The 19,545-nt window shown below is 52.2% G+C and overlaps 1 protein-coding gene across 1 annotated transcript in view; it reads right to left on the reverse strand.

The window, feature by feature from the left end:
* The window catches only part of LOC140735216 (ankyrin-repeat and fibronectin type III domain-containing 1-like), a 422,525-nt gene that overhangs the window by 213,015 nt on the left and 189,965 nt on the right, over window positions 1-19,545 (reverse strand). The window contains 1 exon segment of the mRNA XM_073060001.1: window positions 8,304-8,505. Within this exon segment, the coding sequence (XP_072916102.1) occupies window positions 8,304-8,489 (186 nt within the window). The 5' untranslated portion in view covers window positions 8,490-8,505.

A 19,545-nucleotide genomic window follows, 5' to 3' on the forward strand; every position in this document is an offset into this window, starting at 1 on the left:
GAGCACAGAACACTGGCCTCACACACATACTTCCTACCTCGCCTTGTCCTGTTACCACCTAAACCCATTGAGCCAAAGCCCTATCACTTTGCTGCCCACTCCATCGCTGCCCATTGGATACGGCGGTCTTCTTTTTAAACCTTTGGCTGACGTCACGCGCCTTCGCACTCTCGCCTCTCTTGAACCCGAGTAGTAAAAACCTTTCGCGCTCTACTGGCTGACGTCACGCGCCTTCGCACTCTCGCCTCTCTTTAACCCGAGTAGTAAAAACCTTTCACGCTCTACTGGCTGACGTCACGCGCCTTTGCAGTCTCGCCTCTCTTTCGAGAGGTGGCAGATGGAGTTTAATCCAAACAAATGTGAGGCATTGCACTTTGGGAGGTCAAACAAAAGAGGAACGTGTACAGCATTTATCAGATTCAATTTCAAATTTATACAGTATATTTATCAGATGATCATCGAAAACATGTAGCAAAATGTGTCATTTGTATTAGCAACCCACACACCTAACGATGTGCTTGGGGCAGCCTGTAAGTGTCACCTCAGATTCCAATGCCAAAATAGCATATCCATAATGTTCAATGGACCACAATGTCAGGATTTCTAACACTACAGAGAGATCTTGGGGTGCAAGCTCCCTACACAATGTCCCAGCACACACTCCTGGGGTCAGACAAAGAGTGAAACTCCCTCCACACCATTCCATCACACATTCCTGGGGTCAGACACAGAGTGAAGCTCCCTCTATACTGTCCCATCACTCACTCCCAGGGCTAGGACAATGTGACTTTAGCAAAAAGTATAGTCCTCCTTAAGTTGTAGCCACTGCTTGTAGAAATTCAAACTTCTACAGATGTACTGTGGAGAGTGTTCGGACAGGTTTCCTCAGAGCCTGGTATGGAGGCTCCAATGCACAGGATTGTAAAAGGCAGCAGAGAGTTGTAAACTCAGCCAGTTCCATCGTGAGCCACCACCATCGAGGACATCTGCAATTGGCAGAACCTCAAGAAGGTGTCATCCATAATGAAGAACTCTCACCACTCAGAATGACCTCTTCTCATTACCACAGTCAAGGAAGTGAAATAGGAGCCTAAAGCTACCCACTCAACAGCTTCTTTCCCTCTGCCATGAACGCATCTACAACTCTGCAGCTTTTCTGCTCTCTTTTCGCACTACTTATTTATTTCTTTAATACAGTGAACACCGGTTAATTGGGACACATCGGGACCAGAACATTTTGGCCCAATTATGCAGCTGCCCCAATTGGACAAAGTTTCATGGAAATAGGTAAAATGGTATAAAAAAGGCGATTTGAGTTACAAATAATGTACTTAAATGAAATAGAGAACAGATTAGAAGTCTATCAATACTACAGCAGCACTGTAAAACTGTATTAGTTCCTAATAGTTATTGATGAAGGTACTCATCTGCTTTGCATTCTTTCTGGTCGTCACACTCTTTTGATTGTAAATGAACAAAATCAGTGCAGATAATGGATGGCCTTCATACAATGCTTTTGATTATCGCATCTTCCAAATCTTGATTCTCATTATGACAATCAAGATGATTGTCGATACCTTCAAATTCTGCATAGGTCCTAACTTGTTGAAGTAGTGAAATTGTTTCATTTTCACTCCCGGCTCTTTCTGGCATCTCCAAACCTGAGTTCTCGAAACTGCAGTGAGTAGAACAGCTCTGGGTTGTCTCACTGCTTATTACTCACCGATTATCAGTGGAAAAATATCACTGCTTTTTGAACAGAAACACACGTAACTGAAGTTATTTAAAAACTGTTCTCTCTAAGCACAGTGTTGTGTCTAACAGTGTCCATTACTGATGCTAGATAGAAACTGTTCAGCAGATCTCCTGTCCTAGCTAAGCAGCATAGTGTCCCAAATAAATGAATGGAATCCCAGCTATTTTCTCAGTTAGTTTTTTCTCTTCAAAACATCTGAGTTGAGCTCAAGCGGAGCGGCCTGTGAAAAGCAGCCAGTGAGTGAGTGGGCCAGTGAAGGAGTGGAGCTTTGAGGCTTTGACTCGAGAGGCTCCAACGAGAAGAGGTGGAGGACGAGTTTGTTCCCAGTTAGTCTTTACAATGCCTCCTGAGATAGTGATCTGCCTCTCCGGTGAGATGTGGCAGTCTTGGGGGAGCTCCCCTCTCCCACAGAGTCACATCTGCCAGAAGTGCTTGAGGCTGGGCGATCTGGAAGACCGTGTGAGGAATCTGGAGCAGCAGCTGGATGACCTTCGACTCATAAGGGAGAATGAGGCTGTCATTGATGAGAGCTAAAGGGAGGTAGTCACACCTAGGCTGCCGGAAGCAGGTCGTTGGGTGACAGTCAGAGGGGGGAAAGTGAAGGAGAGTAGACAGGTAGTGCAGAGCACCCCTGTAGCCATTCCCCTGAATAATAAGTTTACCATCCTGGATACTGTTGGTGAGGATGACCAACCAGGTGTGAGCCACAGTGGCAGGGCCTGTGGCACTGAGTCTGACCCTGTGGTGCAGAAGGATGGGATGGAGAAGAGGAGAGCTGTCGTCATTGGAGACTCTATAGTCAGGGGAGCAGACAGGAGATTTTGTGGACGTGAGAAGGAAACCCGCATGGTTTGTTGCCTCCCGGGTGCCAGGGTCCGGGATGTCTCTGACCGGGTGCATGACATCCTGGTACGAGAGGGAAAGCAACCAGAAGTCGTGATACATATTGGTACCAACGACATAGGCAGGAAGAAGGATGAGGTCCTGAAGTGTGGGTTTCGGGAACTAGGCAGAAGGCTGAAGAACAGGACCTCAAGGGTGGTGTTCTCAGGATTGCTGCCAGTGCTATGTGATAGTGATGGTAAGAATTGGAGGAGATGGCAGTTGAATACGTGGCTGAGGAGTTGGTGCAGGGGGCAGGGTTTTAGATTTTTGGATCATTGGGATCTCTTCTGGGGAAGGTGGGTCCTGTACAGATTGGATGGGTTGCACCTGAACTCGAGGGGGAGCAATATCCTTGCTGGTAGGTTTACTAGCATGGTTCGGGAGGGTTTAAACTAATTTGCAAGGGGGATGGGACCCAGAGCGATAGAGCAGTGAAAGAAGTGCATGGAGTAAAGCCAGATCTAACATATAGAGAGGCTTTGAGGACAGAGCAGCAGAATAAAGGGTGTAAAGGTAGTAAGGTAGAAGGGCTAAAGTGTGTGTACTTCAATGCAAGAAGCATCAGGAACAAAGGTGATGAACTGAGAGCGTGGATACATACATGGAATTATGATGTAGTGGCCATTACAGAGACTTGGCTGGCACCAGGGCAGGAATGGATTCTCAATATTCCTGGATTTCAGTGCTTTAAAAGGGATAGAAAGGGGGGTAAAAGGGGAGGACGGGTGGCATTAGAGATAGATAGATAGATAGATAGATAGATAGATACTTTATTCATCCCCATGGGGAAATTCAACTTTTTTTCCAATGTCCCATACACTTGTTGTAGCAAAACTAATTACATACAATACTTAACTCAGTAAAAAATATGATATGCATCTAAATCACTATCTCAAAAAGCATTAATAATAGCTTTTAAAAAGTTCTTAAGTCCTGGCGGTAGAATTGTAAAGCCTAATGGCATTGGGGAGCATTGACCTCTTCATCCTGTCTGAGGAGCATTGTATCGATAGTAACCTGTCGCTGAAACTGCTTCTCTGTCTCTGGATGGTGCTATGTAGAGGATGTTCAGAGTTATCCATAATTGACCGTAGCCTACTCAGCGCCCTTCGCTCAGCTACCAATGTTAAACTCTCCAGTACTTTGCCCACGACAGAGCCCGCCTTCCTTACCAGCTTATTAAGACGTGAGGCGATACTATTACAGCTACAGAAAGGGTGGGTAATGTAGCAGGATCCTCTTTTGAGTCAGTATGGGTGGAAGTCAGGAACAGGAAGGGAGCAGTTACTCTATTGGGGGTATTCTATAGGCTCCCTGGTGGCAGCAGAGATAGCGAGGAGCAGATTGGGAGGCAGATTTTGGAAAGGTGCAAAAATAACAGGGTTGTTATCATGGGTGACTTTAACTTCCCTAATATTGATTGTCACCTGATTAGTTCCAAAGATTTAGATGGGGCAGATTTTGTTAAGTGTGTCCAGGATGGATTCCTGTCACAGTATATTGACAGGCCGACTAGGGGGAATTCCATACTAGATCTAGTATTGGTAACGAACCGGGTCAGGTCACAGATCTCTTAGAGGGTGAGCATCTGGGGGACAGTGATCACTGCTCCCTGACCTTTAGCATTATCATGGAAAAGGATAGAATCAGAGAGGACAGGAAATTTTTTAATTGGGGAAGGGCAAATTATGAGGCTATAAGGCTAGAACTTGCGGGTGTGAATTGGGATGATGTTTTTGCAGGGAAATGTACTATGGACATGTGGTCGATGTTTAAGGATCTCTTGCAGGATGTTAGGGATAAATTTGTCCCGGTGAGGAAGATAAAGAATGGTAGGGTGAAGGAACCATGGGTGACAAGTGAGGTGGAAAATCTAGTCAGGTGGAAGAAGGCAGCATACATGAGGTTTAGGAAGCAAGGATCAGATGGGTCTATTGAGGAATATAGGGTAGCAAGAAAGGAGCTTAAGAAGGGGCTGAGAAGAGCAAGAAGGGGGCAAGAGAAGGCGTTGGCGAGTAGGGTAAAGGAAAACCCCAAGGCATTCTTCAATTATGTGAAGAACAAAAGGATGACAGGAGTGAAGGTAGGACCGATTAGAGATAAAGGTGGGAAGATGTGCCTGGAGGCTGTGGAAGTGAGCGAGGTCCTCAATGAATACTTCTCTTCGGTATTCACCAATGAGAGGGAACTTGATGACGGTGAGGACAATATGAGTGAGGTTGATGTTCTGGAGCATGTTGATATTAAGGGAGAGGAGGTGTTGGAGTTGTTAAAATACATTAGGACGGATAAGTCTCCGGGGCCTGACGGAATATTCCCCAGGCTGCTCCACGAGGCAAGGGAAGAGATTGCTGAGCCTCTGGCTAGGATCTTTATGTCCTCGTTGTCCACGGGAATGGTACCGGAGGATTGGAGGGAGGTGAATGTTGTCCCCTTGTTCAAAAAAGGTAGTAGGGATAGTCCAGGTAATTATAGACCACTGAGCCTTACGTCTGTGGTGGGAAAGCTGTTGGAAAAGATTCTTAGAGATAGGATCTATGGGCATTTAGAGAATCATGGTCTGATCAGGGACAGTCAGCATGGCTTTGTGAAGGGCAGATCATGCCTAACAAGCCTGATAGAGTTCTTTGAGGAGGTGACCAGGCATATAGATGAGGGTAGTGTAGTGGATGTGATCTACATGGATTTTAGTAAGGCATTTGACAAGATTCCTCACAGTAGGCAAATTCAGAAAGTCAGAAGGCATGGGATCCAGGGAAGTTTGGCCAGGTGGATTCAGAATTGGCTTGCCTGCAGAAGGCAGAGGGTCGTGGTGGAGGGAGTACATTCAGATTGGAGGGTTGTGACTAGTGGTGTCCCACAAGGATCTGCTCTGGGACCTCTACTTTTCGTGATTTTTATTAACAACCTGGATGTGGGGGTAGAAGGGTGGGTTGGCAAGTTTGCAGATGACACAAAGGTGGTGTTGTAGATAGTGTAGAGGATTGTCAAAGATTGCAGAGAGACATTGATAGGATGCAGAAGTGGGCTGAGAAGTAGCAGATGGAGTTCAACCCGGAAAAATGTGAAGTGGTACACTTTGTAAGGACAAACTCCAAGGCAGAGTACAAAGTAAATGGCAGGATACTTGGTAGTGTGGAGGAGCAGAGGGATCTGGGGGTACATGTCCACAGATCTCTGAAAGTTGCCTCACAGGTAGATAGGGTAGTTAAGAAAGCTTATGAGGTGTTAGCTTTCATAAGTCGAGGGATAGAGTTTAAGAGACGCGATGTAATGATGCAGCTCTATAAAACTCTAGTTAGGTCACACCTGGAGTACTGTGTCCAGTTCTGGTCGCCTCACTATAGGAAGGATGTGGAAGCATTGGAAAGGGTACAGAGGAGATTTGCCAGGATGTTGCCTGGTTTAGAGAGTATGCATTATGATCAGAGATTAAGGGAGCTAGGGCTTTACTCTTTGGAGAGAAGGAGGATGAGAGGAGACATGATAGAAGTATACAAGATATTAAGAGGAATAGATAGAGTGGACAGCCAGCGTCTCTTCCCCAGGGCACCACTGCTCAGTACAAGAGGACATGGCTTTAAGGTAAGGGGAGGGAAGTTCAAGCAGGATATTAGAGGAAGGTTTTTCACTCAGAGAGTGGTTGGTGCGTGGAATGCACTGCCTGAGTCAGTGGTGGAGGCAGACACACTAGTGAAGTTTAAGAGACTACTAGACAGGTATATGGAGGAATTTAAGGTATGGGGTTATATAGGAGGCAGGGTTTGAGGGTCGGCACAACATTGTGGGCCGAAGGGCCTGTAATGTGCTGTACTATTCTATGTTCTATGTTCTATTTGAAATAAGTGGCTGCCCTGATTAACTGATGGCCCAGTTAACTGGAATCCTCTATGTATGTAGGTCTTGTACTGCACTGTTGACACAAAACAACAAACTTCATAATTTCATAATCCTGAATTTGCTTCTGATTGTGACAACGTGCTGTGGATTGCTGGGTTAAGAAACCGAACTGAAGTGTACTGCTGTGGTGGGGCTGCTGACATTACCTGGGCTCAGGTTGGCTCTGCCCTGTGAACAACTCACCACCTAATCTTCTTTTGAGAAGAGAAGTGTTTAATACCTTTTATCCTGGGATATCTTTAAAGGGATTTAAAATTACAACCAGATGGGCATTATTTGAATATTCGTGGTAGAATGTGCTGAAGTGTTGTGGTCTGTGACACTCATGAGTATGGTGGTCTCTGACAGGTATGTTCATGACCAGACAGACATACTTTATTGATCCCAAGGGAAACAGGGTTTCATTACAGCCGCACCAACCAAGAATAGTGAAGAAATATAGCAATATAAAACAAAAAATAATTAAATAATAAGTTAATCATGCCAAGTGGAAATAAGTCCAGGACCAGCCTATTGGCTCAGGGTGTCTAACACTCCGAGGGAGGAGTTGTAAAGTTTAATGGCCACAGGCAGGAATGACTTCCTATAACGCTCAGTGTTACATCTCGGTGGAATGAGTCTCTGGCTGAATGTACTCCTGTGCCTAACCAGTACATTATGGAGTGGATAGGAGTCATTGTCCAAGATGGCATGCAACTTGGACAGCATCCTCTTTTCAGACACCACTGTCAGAGAGCCACTGAGCAATTTTACTCTGGAGAGCAGGTTATCCTGCAGTCAGTGCCTCCCCTTCCACATCAACAGTATTTGTGTTCACTCCTTACTGGGCAGCCCCTTACTATGCACCTCCTAATGAAGATCCTCCCTACTGGTGACCCTGTTACCATGAACCTCCATACTGGTTACCCCCTTACTGGGAACCCCACACTGAGCACCCCTTACCGTGAACCCCCATACTGGGCACCCCTTACCATGAACCCCCATACTGGTTACCCCCTTACTGGGAACCCACATACTGGGCACCCCTTACCAGGAACCCCCATACTGGGCACCCCTTAGCAGGAACCCCAATACTGGTTACCCCCTTACTGGGATCCCCATACTGGGCACCCCTTACCAGGAACCCCCATACTGGGCACCCCTTACCATGAACCCCCATACTGGTTACCCCCTTACCAGGAACCCCCATACTGGGCACCCCTTACCAGGAACCCCAATACTGGTTACCCCCTTACTGGGATCCCCATACTGGGCACCCCTTACCAGGAACCCCCATACTGGTTACCCCCTTACTGGGATCCCCATACTGGGCACCCCTTACCGTGAACCCCCATACTGGGCACCCCTTACCGTGAACCCCCATACTGGTTACCCCCTTACTGGGAACCCACATACTGGGCACCCCTTACCGTGAACCCCCATACTGGGCACCCCTTACCGTGAACCCCCATACTGGTTACCCCCTTACTGGGAACCCCATACTGGGCAACCCTTACCGTTAAAAACCATACTGGGCACCCCTTACCATGAACCCCCATACTGGTTACCCCCTCACTGGGAAACCCCATACTGGTTACCCCCTTACCGTGAATCCCCATACGGGTTACCCCTTACTGGGATCCCCATACTGGTCACCCCTTACCATGAAACCCCATACTGGTTACCCCCTTACCGTGAACACCCATACATGGCTCCACCTTACGGTGAACCCCCACACTGGTCCCCTATCACGGGGAAACCCCGGTACTGGTCACCCACTTACCGGGCACGACTTCCGCTGCTTGTTCTTCTCATTTCTGCCCAACAAACTGGTCTCATCAAAGGACGTGTAATTAACCTTGAATTTCCCCGATAGGTTCCTGTACAGCCTCTTGGCTGCACTTGGGGAAGACGGAGACACCACCCTCTGGCCATGTGCGAGCTGGAGGTCCCGGACCTGATGGTTCATCCTGGGTGGCGACGACCTGGTGATTAGGGAGCAGAAAGATGGTTATTGATCACGTAGACACACTGTCACCCCTCTGAACACCCTCAAACCCGTACACTGTCACCCCTCTGAACACACTCAACCCCGTACACTGTCACCCCTCTGAACACCCTCAACCCCGTACACTGTCACCCCTCTGAACACCCTCAACCCCGTACACTGTCACCCCTCTGAAAACCCTCAAGCCCGTACACTGTCACCCCTCTGAACACCCTCAACCCTGTACACCGTCACCCCTCTGAACACACTCAACCCCGTACACTGTCACCCCTCTGAACACCCTCAACCCTGTACACCGTCACCCCTCTGAACACACTCAACCCCGTACACTGTAACCCCTCTGAACACCCTCAACCCCGTACACTGTCACCCCTCTGAACACACTCAACCCCGTACACTGTCACCCCTCTGAACACCCTCAAGCCCGTACACTGTCATCCCTCTGAACACCCTCAACCCCGTACAATGTCACCCCTCTGAACACACTCAACCCCGTACACTGTCACCCCTCTGAACACCCTCAACCCCGTACACTGTCACCCCTCTGAACACAGTCAACCCCGTACACTGTCACCCCTCTGAACACCCTCAACCCCGTACACTGTCACCCCTCTGAACACACTCAACCCCGTACACTGTCACCCTTCTGAACACAGTCAACCCCGTACACTGTCACCCCTCTGAACACCCTCAACCCCGTACACTGTCACCCCTCTGAACACACTCAACCCCGTACACTGTCACCCCTCTGAACACACTCAACCCCGTACACTGTCACCCCTCTGAACACCCTCAACCCCGTACACTGTCACCCCTCTGAACACAGTCAACCCCGTACACTGTCACCCCTCTGAACACCCTCAACCCCGTACACTGTCACCCCTCTGAACACCCTCAACCCCGTACACTGTCACCCCTCTGAACACACTCAACCCCGTACACTGTCACCCCTCTGAACACAGTCAACCCCGTACACGGTCACCCCTCTGAACACCCTCAACCCCGTACACTGTCACCCCTCTGAACACCCTCAACCCCGTACACTGTCACCACTCTGAACACACTCAACCCCGTACACTGTCACCCCTCTGAACACCCTCAACACCGTACACTGTCACCCCTCTGAATACCCTCAACCACGTACACTGTCACCCCTCTGAACACACTCAACACCATACACTGTCACCACTCTGAACACCCTCAACCCCGTACACCGTCACCCCTTTGAACACCCTCAACCCCAGAACACTGTCACCACTCTGAACACCCTCAACCCCGTACACTGTCACCCCTCTGAACAACCTCAACCCCAGAACAATGTCACCCCTCTGAACACCCTCAACACCGTACACTGTCACCCCTCGGAACACACTCAGCTCCGTACACTGTCACCCCTCTGAACACCCTCAACCCCGTACACTGTAACCCCACTGAACACACACAACCCCGTACACTGTCACCCCTTTGAACACCCTCAACCCCGTACACTGTCACCCCTCTGAACACCCTCAACCCCGTACACTGTCACCCCTCTGAACACACTCAACCCCGTACACTGTCACCCCTCTGAACACACTCAACCCCGTACACTGTCACCCCTCTGAACACACTCAACCCCGTACACTGTCACCCTTCTGAACACCCTCAACCCCGTACACTGTCAACCCTCTGAACACCCTCAACCCCGTACACTGTAACCCTTCTGAACACCCTCAACCCCGTACACTGTCAACCCTCTGAACACCCTCAACCCCGTACACTGTCACCCCTCTGAACACCCTCAACGCCGTACACTGTCACCCCTCTGAACACACTCAACCCCGTACACTGTCACCCCTCTGAACACCCTCAATCCCGTACACTGTCACCCCTCTGAACACCCTCAACCCCGTACACTGTCACCCCTCTGAACACACTCAACCCCGTACACTGTCACCACTCTGAACACACTCAACCCCGTACAATGTCACCCCTCTGAACACACTCAACCCCGTACACTGTCACCCTTCTGAACACCCTCAACCCCGTACACTGTCACCCCTCTGAACACCCTCAACCCCGTACACTGTCACCCCTCTGAACACACTCAACCCCGTACACTGTCACCCCTCTGAACACCCTCAATCCCATACACTGTCAACCCTCTGAACACCCTCAACCCCGTACACTGTAACCCCTCTGAACACCCTCAACCCCGTACACCGTCACCCCTCTGAACACACTCAACACCGTACACCGTCACCCCTCTGAACACCCTCAACCCCGTACACTGTAACCCCTCTGAACACCCTCAACCCCGTACACTGTCACCCCTCTGAACACACTCAACCCCGTACACTGTCACCCCTCTGAACACACTCAACCCCGTACACTGTCACCCCTCTGAACACACTCAACCCCGTACACTGTCAACCCTCAGAAAACACCCTCAAACCCAGAACACTGTCACCCCTCTGAACTCCCTCAACCCCGTACACTGTCACCCTTCTGAACACCCTCAACCCCGTACACTGTCACCCCTCTGAACACACTCAACCCCGTACACTGTCACCCCTCTGAACACACTCAACCCCGTACACTGTCACCCCTCTAAACACACTCAACCCCGTACACTGTCACCCCTCTGAACACCCTCAACCCCGTACACTGTCACCCCTCTAAACACAGTCAACCACGTACACTGTCACCCCTCTGAACACACTCAACCCCGTACACTGTCACCACTCTGAACACACACAACCCCGTACACTGTCACCCCTCTGAACACCCTCAACCCCGTACACTGTCACCCCTCTGAACACCCTCAACCCCGTACACCGTCACCCCTCTGAACACACTCAACGCCAGAACACCGTCACCCCTCTGAACACCCTCAACCCCATACACTTTCATCCCTCTGAACACCCTCAACCCCATACACTGTCACCATTCTGAACACCCTCAATCCCGTACACTGTCACCACGCTGAACACCCTCAACCCCGTACACCGTCACCCCTCTGAACACCCTCAACCCCAGAACACTGTCACCACTCTGAACACCCTCAACCCCGTACACTGTCACCCCTCTGAACACCCTCAACCCCGTACACTGTCACCCCTCTGAATACCCTCAACCCCGTACACTGTCACCCGTCGGAACACCCTCAACTCCGTACACTGTCACCCCTCTGAACACCCTCACCCCGTACACTGTCACCCCTCTGAACACCCTCAACCCCGTACACTGTCACCCCTCTGAACACACTCAACACCAGAACACCGTCACCCCTCTGAACACCCTCAACCCCGTACACTGTCACCCCTCTGAACACCCTCAACCCCGTACACTGTCACCCCTCTGAACACACTCAACGCCAGAACAGCGTCACCCCTCTGAACACCCTCAACCCCGCACACTGTCACCCCTCTGAACACACTCAACCCCGTACACTGTCACCCCTCTGAACACCCTCAACCCCATACACTGTCACCCCTCTGAACACACTCAACCCCTGAACACTGTCACCCCTCTGAACACACTCAACCCCAGAACACTGTCACCCCTCTGAACACACTCAACCCCGTACACAGTAACCCCTTTGAACACCCTCAACCCCGTACAATGTCACCACTCTGAACACACTCAACCCCGTACACTGTCACCCCTCTGAACACACTCAACCCCGTACACTGTCACCCCTCTGAACACCCTCAACCCCGTACACTGTCACCCCTCTGAACACCCTCAATCCCGTACACTGTAACCCCTTTGAACACCCTCAACCCCGTACACTGTCACCCCTCTGAACACATCAACCACGTACATTGTCACCCCTCTGAACACACACAACCCCGTACACTGTCACCCCTCTGAACACACTCATCCCCGTACACTGTCACCCCTCTGAACACCCTCAACCCAGTACACTGTAACCCCTCTGAACACACTCAACCACGTACATTGTCACCCCTCTGAACACCCTCAACACCATACACTGTCACCCCTCTGAACACCCACAACCCCGTAAACTGTCACCCCTCTGAACACACTCAACCCCGTACACTGTCACCCCTCTGAACACCCTCAACCCCATACACTTTAATCCCTCTGAACACCCTCAACCCCGTACACTGTCACCCCTCTGAACACACTCAACCACGTACACCGTCACCCCTCTGAACACCCTCAATCCCGTACACTGTCACCACTCTGAACACCCTCAACCCCGTACACCGTCACCCCTCTGAACACCCTCAACCCCAGAACACTGTCACCACTCTGAACACCCTCAACCCCGTACACTGTCACCCCTCTGAACACCCTCAACCCCGTACACTGTCACCCCTCTGAATACCCTCAACCCCGTACACTGTCACCCGTCGGAACACCCTCAACCCCGTACACTGTCACCCTTCCGAACACCCACAACCCCGTACACCGTCACCCCTCTGAACAGCCTCAACCCCGTATACTGTCACCCCTCGGAACACACTCAACTCCGTACACTGTCACCCCTCTGAACACCCTCAACCCCGTACACCGTCACCCCTTTGAACACCCTCAACCCCGTACACTGTCACCCCTCTGAACACCCTCAACCCCGTACACTGTCACCCCTCTGAACACCGTCAACCCCGTACACTGTCACCCCTCTGAACACACTCAACCCCGTACACTGTCACCCCTCTGAACACCCTCAACCCCGTACACTGTCACCCCACTGAACACACTTAACCCCGTACACTGTCACCCCTTTGAACACCCTCAACCCCGTACAATGTCACCCCTCTGAATACCCTCAACCCCGTACACTGTCACCCCACTGAACACCCTCAACCCCGTACAATGTCACCCCTTTGAACACCCTCAACCCCGTACAATGTCACTCCTCTGAACACCCTCAACCCCGTACACTGTAACCCCACTGAACACACTTAACCCCGTACACTGTCACCCGTTTGAACACCCTCAACCCCGTACAATGTCACTCCTCTGAACACCCTCAACCCCGTACACTGTCACCCCTCTGAACACACTCAACCCCGAACACTGTCACCGCTCTGAACACACTCAACCCCGTACACTGTCACCCCTCTGAACACCCTCAACCCCGTACACTGTCACCCTTCTGAACACCCTCAACACTGTACACTGTCACCCCTCTGAACACCCTCAACCCCGTACACTGTCACCTCTCTGAACACCCTCAACCCCGTACACTGTCACCCCTCTGAACACAGTCAACCCCGTACACTGTCACCGCTCTGAACACACTCAACCCCGTACACTTTCACCTCTATGAACACACTCAACACTGTACACTGTCACCCCTCTGAACACACTCAATGCCCGTACACTGTCACCCCTCTGAACACACTCAACGCCGTACACTGTCACCCCTCTGAACACCCTCAACCCCGTACACCGTCACCCCTTTAAACACCCTCAACCCCGTACACTGTCACCCCTCTGAACACCCTCAACCCCGTACACTGTCACCCCTCTGAACACAGTCAACCCCGTACACTGTCACCCCTCTGAACACCCACAACCCCGTACACTGTCACCCCTCTGAACACCCTCAACCCCGTACACTGTCACCCCTCTGAACACCCACAACCCCGTACACTGTCACCCCTCTGAACACCCACAACCCCGTACACTGTCACCCCTCTGAACACCCTCAACCCCGTACACTGTCACCCCTCTGAACGCCCACAACCCCGTACACTGTCACCCCTCTGAACACCCTCAACCCCGTACACTGTCACCCCTCTGAACACCCTCAACCCCGTACACTGTCAACCCTCTGAACACAGTCAACCCCGTACACTGTCACGCCTCGGAACACACTCAACTCCGTACACTGTCACCCCTCTGAACACCCTCAACCCCGTACACCGTCACCCCTTTGAACACCCTCAACCCCGTACACTGTCACCCCTCTGAACACCCTCAACCCCGTACACTGTCACCCCTCTGAACACAGTCAACCCCGTACACTGTCACCCCTCTGAACACACTCAACCCCGTACACTGTCACCCCTCTGAACACCCTCAACCCCGTACACTGTCACCCCTCTGAACACCCACAACCCCGTACACTGTCACCCCTCTGAACACACTCAACCCCGTACACTGTCACCCCTCTGAACACCCACAACCCCGTACACTGTCACCCCACTAAACACACTTAACCCCGTACACTGTCACCCCTTTGAACACCCTCAACCCCGTACAATGTCACCCCTCTGAATACCCTCAACCCCGTACACTGTCACCCCTCTGAACACCCTCAACCCCGTACAATGTCACCCCTTTGAACACCCTCAACCCCGTACAATGTCACTCCTCTGAACACCCTCAACCCCGTACACTGTAACCCCACTGAACACACTTAACCCCGTACACTGTCACCCCTTTGAACACCCTCAACCCCGTACAATGTCACTCCTCTGAACACCCTCAACCCCGTACACTGTCACCCCTCTGAACACACTCAACCCCGTACGCTGTCACCGCTCTGAACACACTCAACCCCGTACACTGTCACCCTTCTGAACACCCTCAACACTGTACACTGTCACCCCACTGAACACACTCAACCCCGTACACTGTCACCCCTCTGAACACCCTCAACCCCGTACACTGTCACCCCTCTGAACACCCTCAACCCCGTACACTGTCACCCCACTGAACACACTCAACCCCGTACACTGTCACCTCTCTGAACACCCTCAACCCCGTACACTGTCACCCCTATGAACACCCTCAACCCCGTACACTTTCACCTCTATGAACACACTCAACACTGTACACTGTCACCCCTCTGAACACACTCAATGCCGTACACTGTCACCCCTCTGAACACCCTCAACCCCAGAACACTGTCACCCCTCTGAACACCCTCAACCCCGTACACTGTCACCCCTCTGAACACCCTCAACCCCGTACACTGTCACCCCTCGGAGCACACTCAACTCCGTACACTGTCACCCCTCTGAACACCCTCAACCCCGTACACTGTAACCCCACTGAACACACTTAACCCCGTACACTGTCACCCCTCTGAACACACTCAATGCCGTACACTGTCACCCCTCTGAACACCCTCAACCCCAGAACACTGTCACCCCTCTGAACACCCTCAACCCCAGAACACTGTCACCCCTCTGAACACCCTCAACACCGTACACTGTCACCCCTCTGAACACCCTCAACCCCAGAACACTGTCACCCCTCTGAACACCCTCAACCCCAGAACACTGTCACCCCTCTGAACACCCTCAACCCCGTACACTGTCACCCCTCTGAACACCCTCAACCCCAGAACACTGTCACCCCTCTGAACACCCTCAACACCGTACACTGTCACCCCTCTGAACACCCTCAACCCCAGAACACTGTCACCCCTCTGAACACCCTCAACCCCAGAACACTGTCACCCCTCTGAACACCCTCAACCCCAGAACACTGTCACCCCTCTGAACACCCTCAACCCCAGAACACTGTCACCCCTCTGAACACCCTCAACCCCGTACACTGTCACCCCTCTGAACACCCTCAACCCCAGAACACTGTCACCCCTCTGAACACCCTCAACCCCGTACACTGTCACCCTTCTGAACACCCTCAACCCCGTACACTGTCACCCTTCTGAACACCCTCAACCCCGTACACTGTCACCCCTCTGAACACACTCAACGCCAGAACACCGTCACCCCTCTGAACACCCTCAACCCCGTACACTGTCACCCCTCTGAACACACTCAACCCCGTACACTGTCACCCGTCTGAATACCCTCAACCCCGTACACTGTCACCCCTCTGAACACCCTCAACCCCGTACACTGTCACCCCTCTGAACACACTCAACCCCGTACACTGTCACCCCTCTGAACACCCTCAATCCCATACACTGTCAACCCTCTGAACACCCTCAACCCCGTACACTGTAACCCCTCTGAACACCCTCAACCCCGTACACCGTCACCCCTCTGAACACACTCAACACCGTACACCGTCACCCCTCTGAACACCCTCAACCCCGTACACTGTAACCCCTCTGAACACCCTCAACCCCGTACACTGTCACCCCTCTGAACACACTCAACCCCGTACACTGTCACCCCTCTGAACACACTCAACCCCGTACACTGTCACCCCTCTGAACACACTCAACCCCGTACACTGTCAACCCTCAGAAAACACCCTCAAACCCAGAACACTGTCACCCCTCTGAACTCCCTCAACCCCGTACACTGTCACCCTTCTGAACACCCTCAACCCCGTACACTGTCACCCCTCTGAACACACTCAACCCCGTACACTGTCACCCCTCTGAACACACTCAACCCCGTACACTGTCACCCCTCTAAACACACTCAACCCCGTACACTGTCACCCCTCTGAACACCCTCAACCCCGTACACTGTCACCCCTCTAAACACAGTCAACCACGTACACTGTCACCCCTCTGAACACACTCAACCCCGTACACTGTCACCACTCTGAACACACACAACCCCGTACACTGTCACCCCTCTGAACACCCTCAACCCCGTACACTGTCACCCCTCTGAACACCCTCAACCCCGTACACCGTCACCCCTCTGAACACACTCAACGCCAGAACACCGTCACCCCTCTGAACACCCTCAACCCCATACACTTTCATCCCTCTGAACACCCTCAACCCCATACACTGTCACCATTCTGAACACCCTCAATCCCGTACACTGTCACCACGCTGAACACCCTCAACCCCGTACACCGTCACCCCTCTGAACACCCTCAACCCCAGAACACTGTCACCACTCTGAACACCCTCAACCCCGTACACTGTCACCCCTCTGAACACCCTCAACCCCGTACACTGTCACCCCTCTGAATACCCTCAACCCCGTACACTGTCACCCGTCGGAACACCCTCAACTCCGTACACTGTCACCCCTCTGAACACCCTCACCCCGTACACTGTCACCCCTCTGAACACCCTCAACCCCGTACACTGTCACCCCTCTGAACACACTCAACGCCAGAACACCGTCACCCCTCTGAACACCCTCAACCCCGTACACTGTCACCCCTCTGAACACCCTCAACCCCGTACACTGTCACCCCTCTGAACACACTCAACGCCAGAACAGCGTCACCCCTCTGAACACCCTCAACCCCGCACACTGTCACCCCTCTGAACACACTCAACCCCGTACACTGTCACCCCTCTGAACACCCTCAACCCCATACACTGTCACCCCTCTGAACACACTCAACCCCTGAACACTGTCACCCCTCTGAACACACTCAACCCCAGAACACTGTCACCCCTCTGAACACACTCAACCCCGTACACAGTAACCCCTTTGAACACCCTCAACCCCGTACAATGTCACCACTCTGAACACACTCAACCCCGTACACTGTCACCCCTCTGAACACACTCAACCCCGTACACTGTCACCCCTCTGAACACCCTCAACCCCGTACACTGTCACCCCTCTGAACACCCTCAATCCCGTACACTGTAACCCCTTTGAACACCCTCAACCCCGTACACTGTCACCCCTCTGAACACATCAACCACGTACATTGTCACCCCTCTGAACACACACAACCCCGTACACTGTCACCCCTCTGAACACACTCATCCCCGTACACTGTCACCCCTCTGAACACCCTCAACCCAGTACACTGTAACCCCTCTGAACACACTCAACCACGTACATTGTCACCCCTCTGAACACCCTCAACACCATACACTGTCACCCCTCTGAACACCCACAACCCCGTAAACTGTCACCCCTCTGAACACACTCAACCCCGTACACTGTCACCCCTCTGAACACCCTCAACCCCATACACTTTAATCCCTCTGAACACCCTCAACCCCGTACACTGTCACCCCTCTGAACACACTCAACCACGTACACCGTCACCCCTCTGAACACCCTCAATCCCGTACACTGTCACCACTCTGAACACCCTCAACCCCGTACACCGTCACCCCTCTGAACACCCTCAACCCCAGAACACTGTCACCACTCTGAACACCCTCAACCCCGTACACTGTCACCCCTCTGAACACCCTCAACCCCGTACACTGTCACCCCTCTGAATACCCTCAACCCCGTACACTGTCACCCGTCGGAACACCCTCAACCCCGTACACTGTCACCCTTCCGAACACCCACAACCCCGTACACCGTCACCCCTCTGAACACCCTCAACCCCAGAACACTGTCACCCCTCTGAACACCCTCAACACCGTACACTGTCACTCCTCTGAACACCCTCAACCCCGTACACTGTCACCCCTCTGAACACACTCAACACTGTACACTGTCACCCCTCTGAACACACTCAATGCCCGTACACTGTCACCCCTATGAACACACTCAACGCCGTACACTGTCACCCCTCTGAACACCCTCAACCCCGTACACCGTCACCCCTTTAAACACCCTCAACCCCGTACACTGTCACCCCTCTGAACACCCTCAACCCCGTACACTGTCACCCCTCTGAACACAGTCAACCCCGTACACTGTCACCCCTCTGAACACCCACAACCCCGTACACTGTCACCCCTCTGAACACCCTCAACCCCGTACACTGTCACCCCTCTGAACACCCACAACCCCGTACACTGTCACCCCTCTGAACACCCACAACCCCGTACACTGTCACCCCTCTGAACACCCTCAACCCCGTACACTGTCACCCCTCTGAACGCCCACAACCCCGTACACTGTCACCCCTCTGAACACCCTCAACCCCGTACACTGTCACCCCTCTGAACACCCTCAACCCCGTACACTGTCAACCCTCTGAACACAGTCAACCCCGTACACTGTCACGCCTCGGAACACACTCAACTCCGTACACTGTCACCCCTCTGAACACCCTCAACCCCGTACACCGTCACCCCTTTGAACACCCTCAACCCCGTACACTGTCACCCCTCTGAACACCCTCAACCCCGTACACTGTCACCCCTCTGAACACAGTCAACCCCGTACACTGTCACCCCTCT

The sequence above is a fragment of the Hemitrygon akajei genome, chromosome 11 (genome assembly GCF_048418815.1).
Source record: "Hemitrygon akajei chromosome 11, sHemAka1.3, whole genome shotgun sequence".
Taxonomy (NCBI): domain Eukaryota; kingdom Metazoa; phylum Chordata; class Chondrichthyes; order Myliobatiformes; family Dasyatidae; genus Hemitrygon; species Hemitrygon akajei.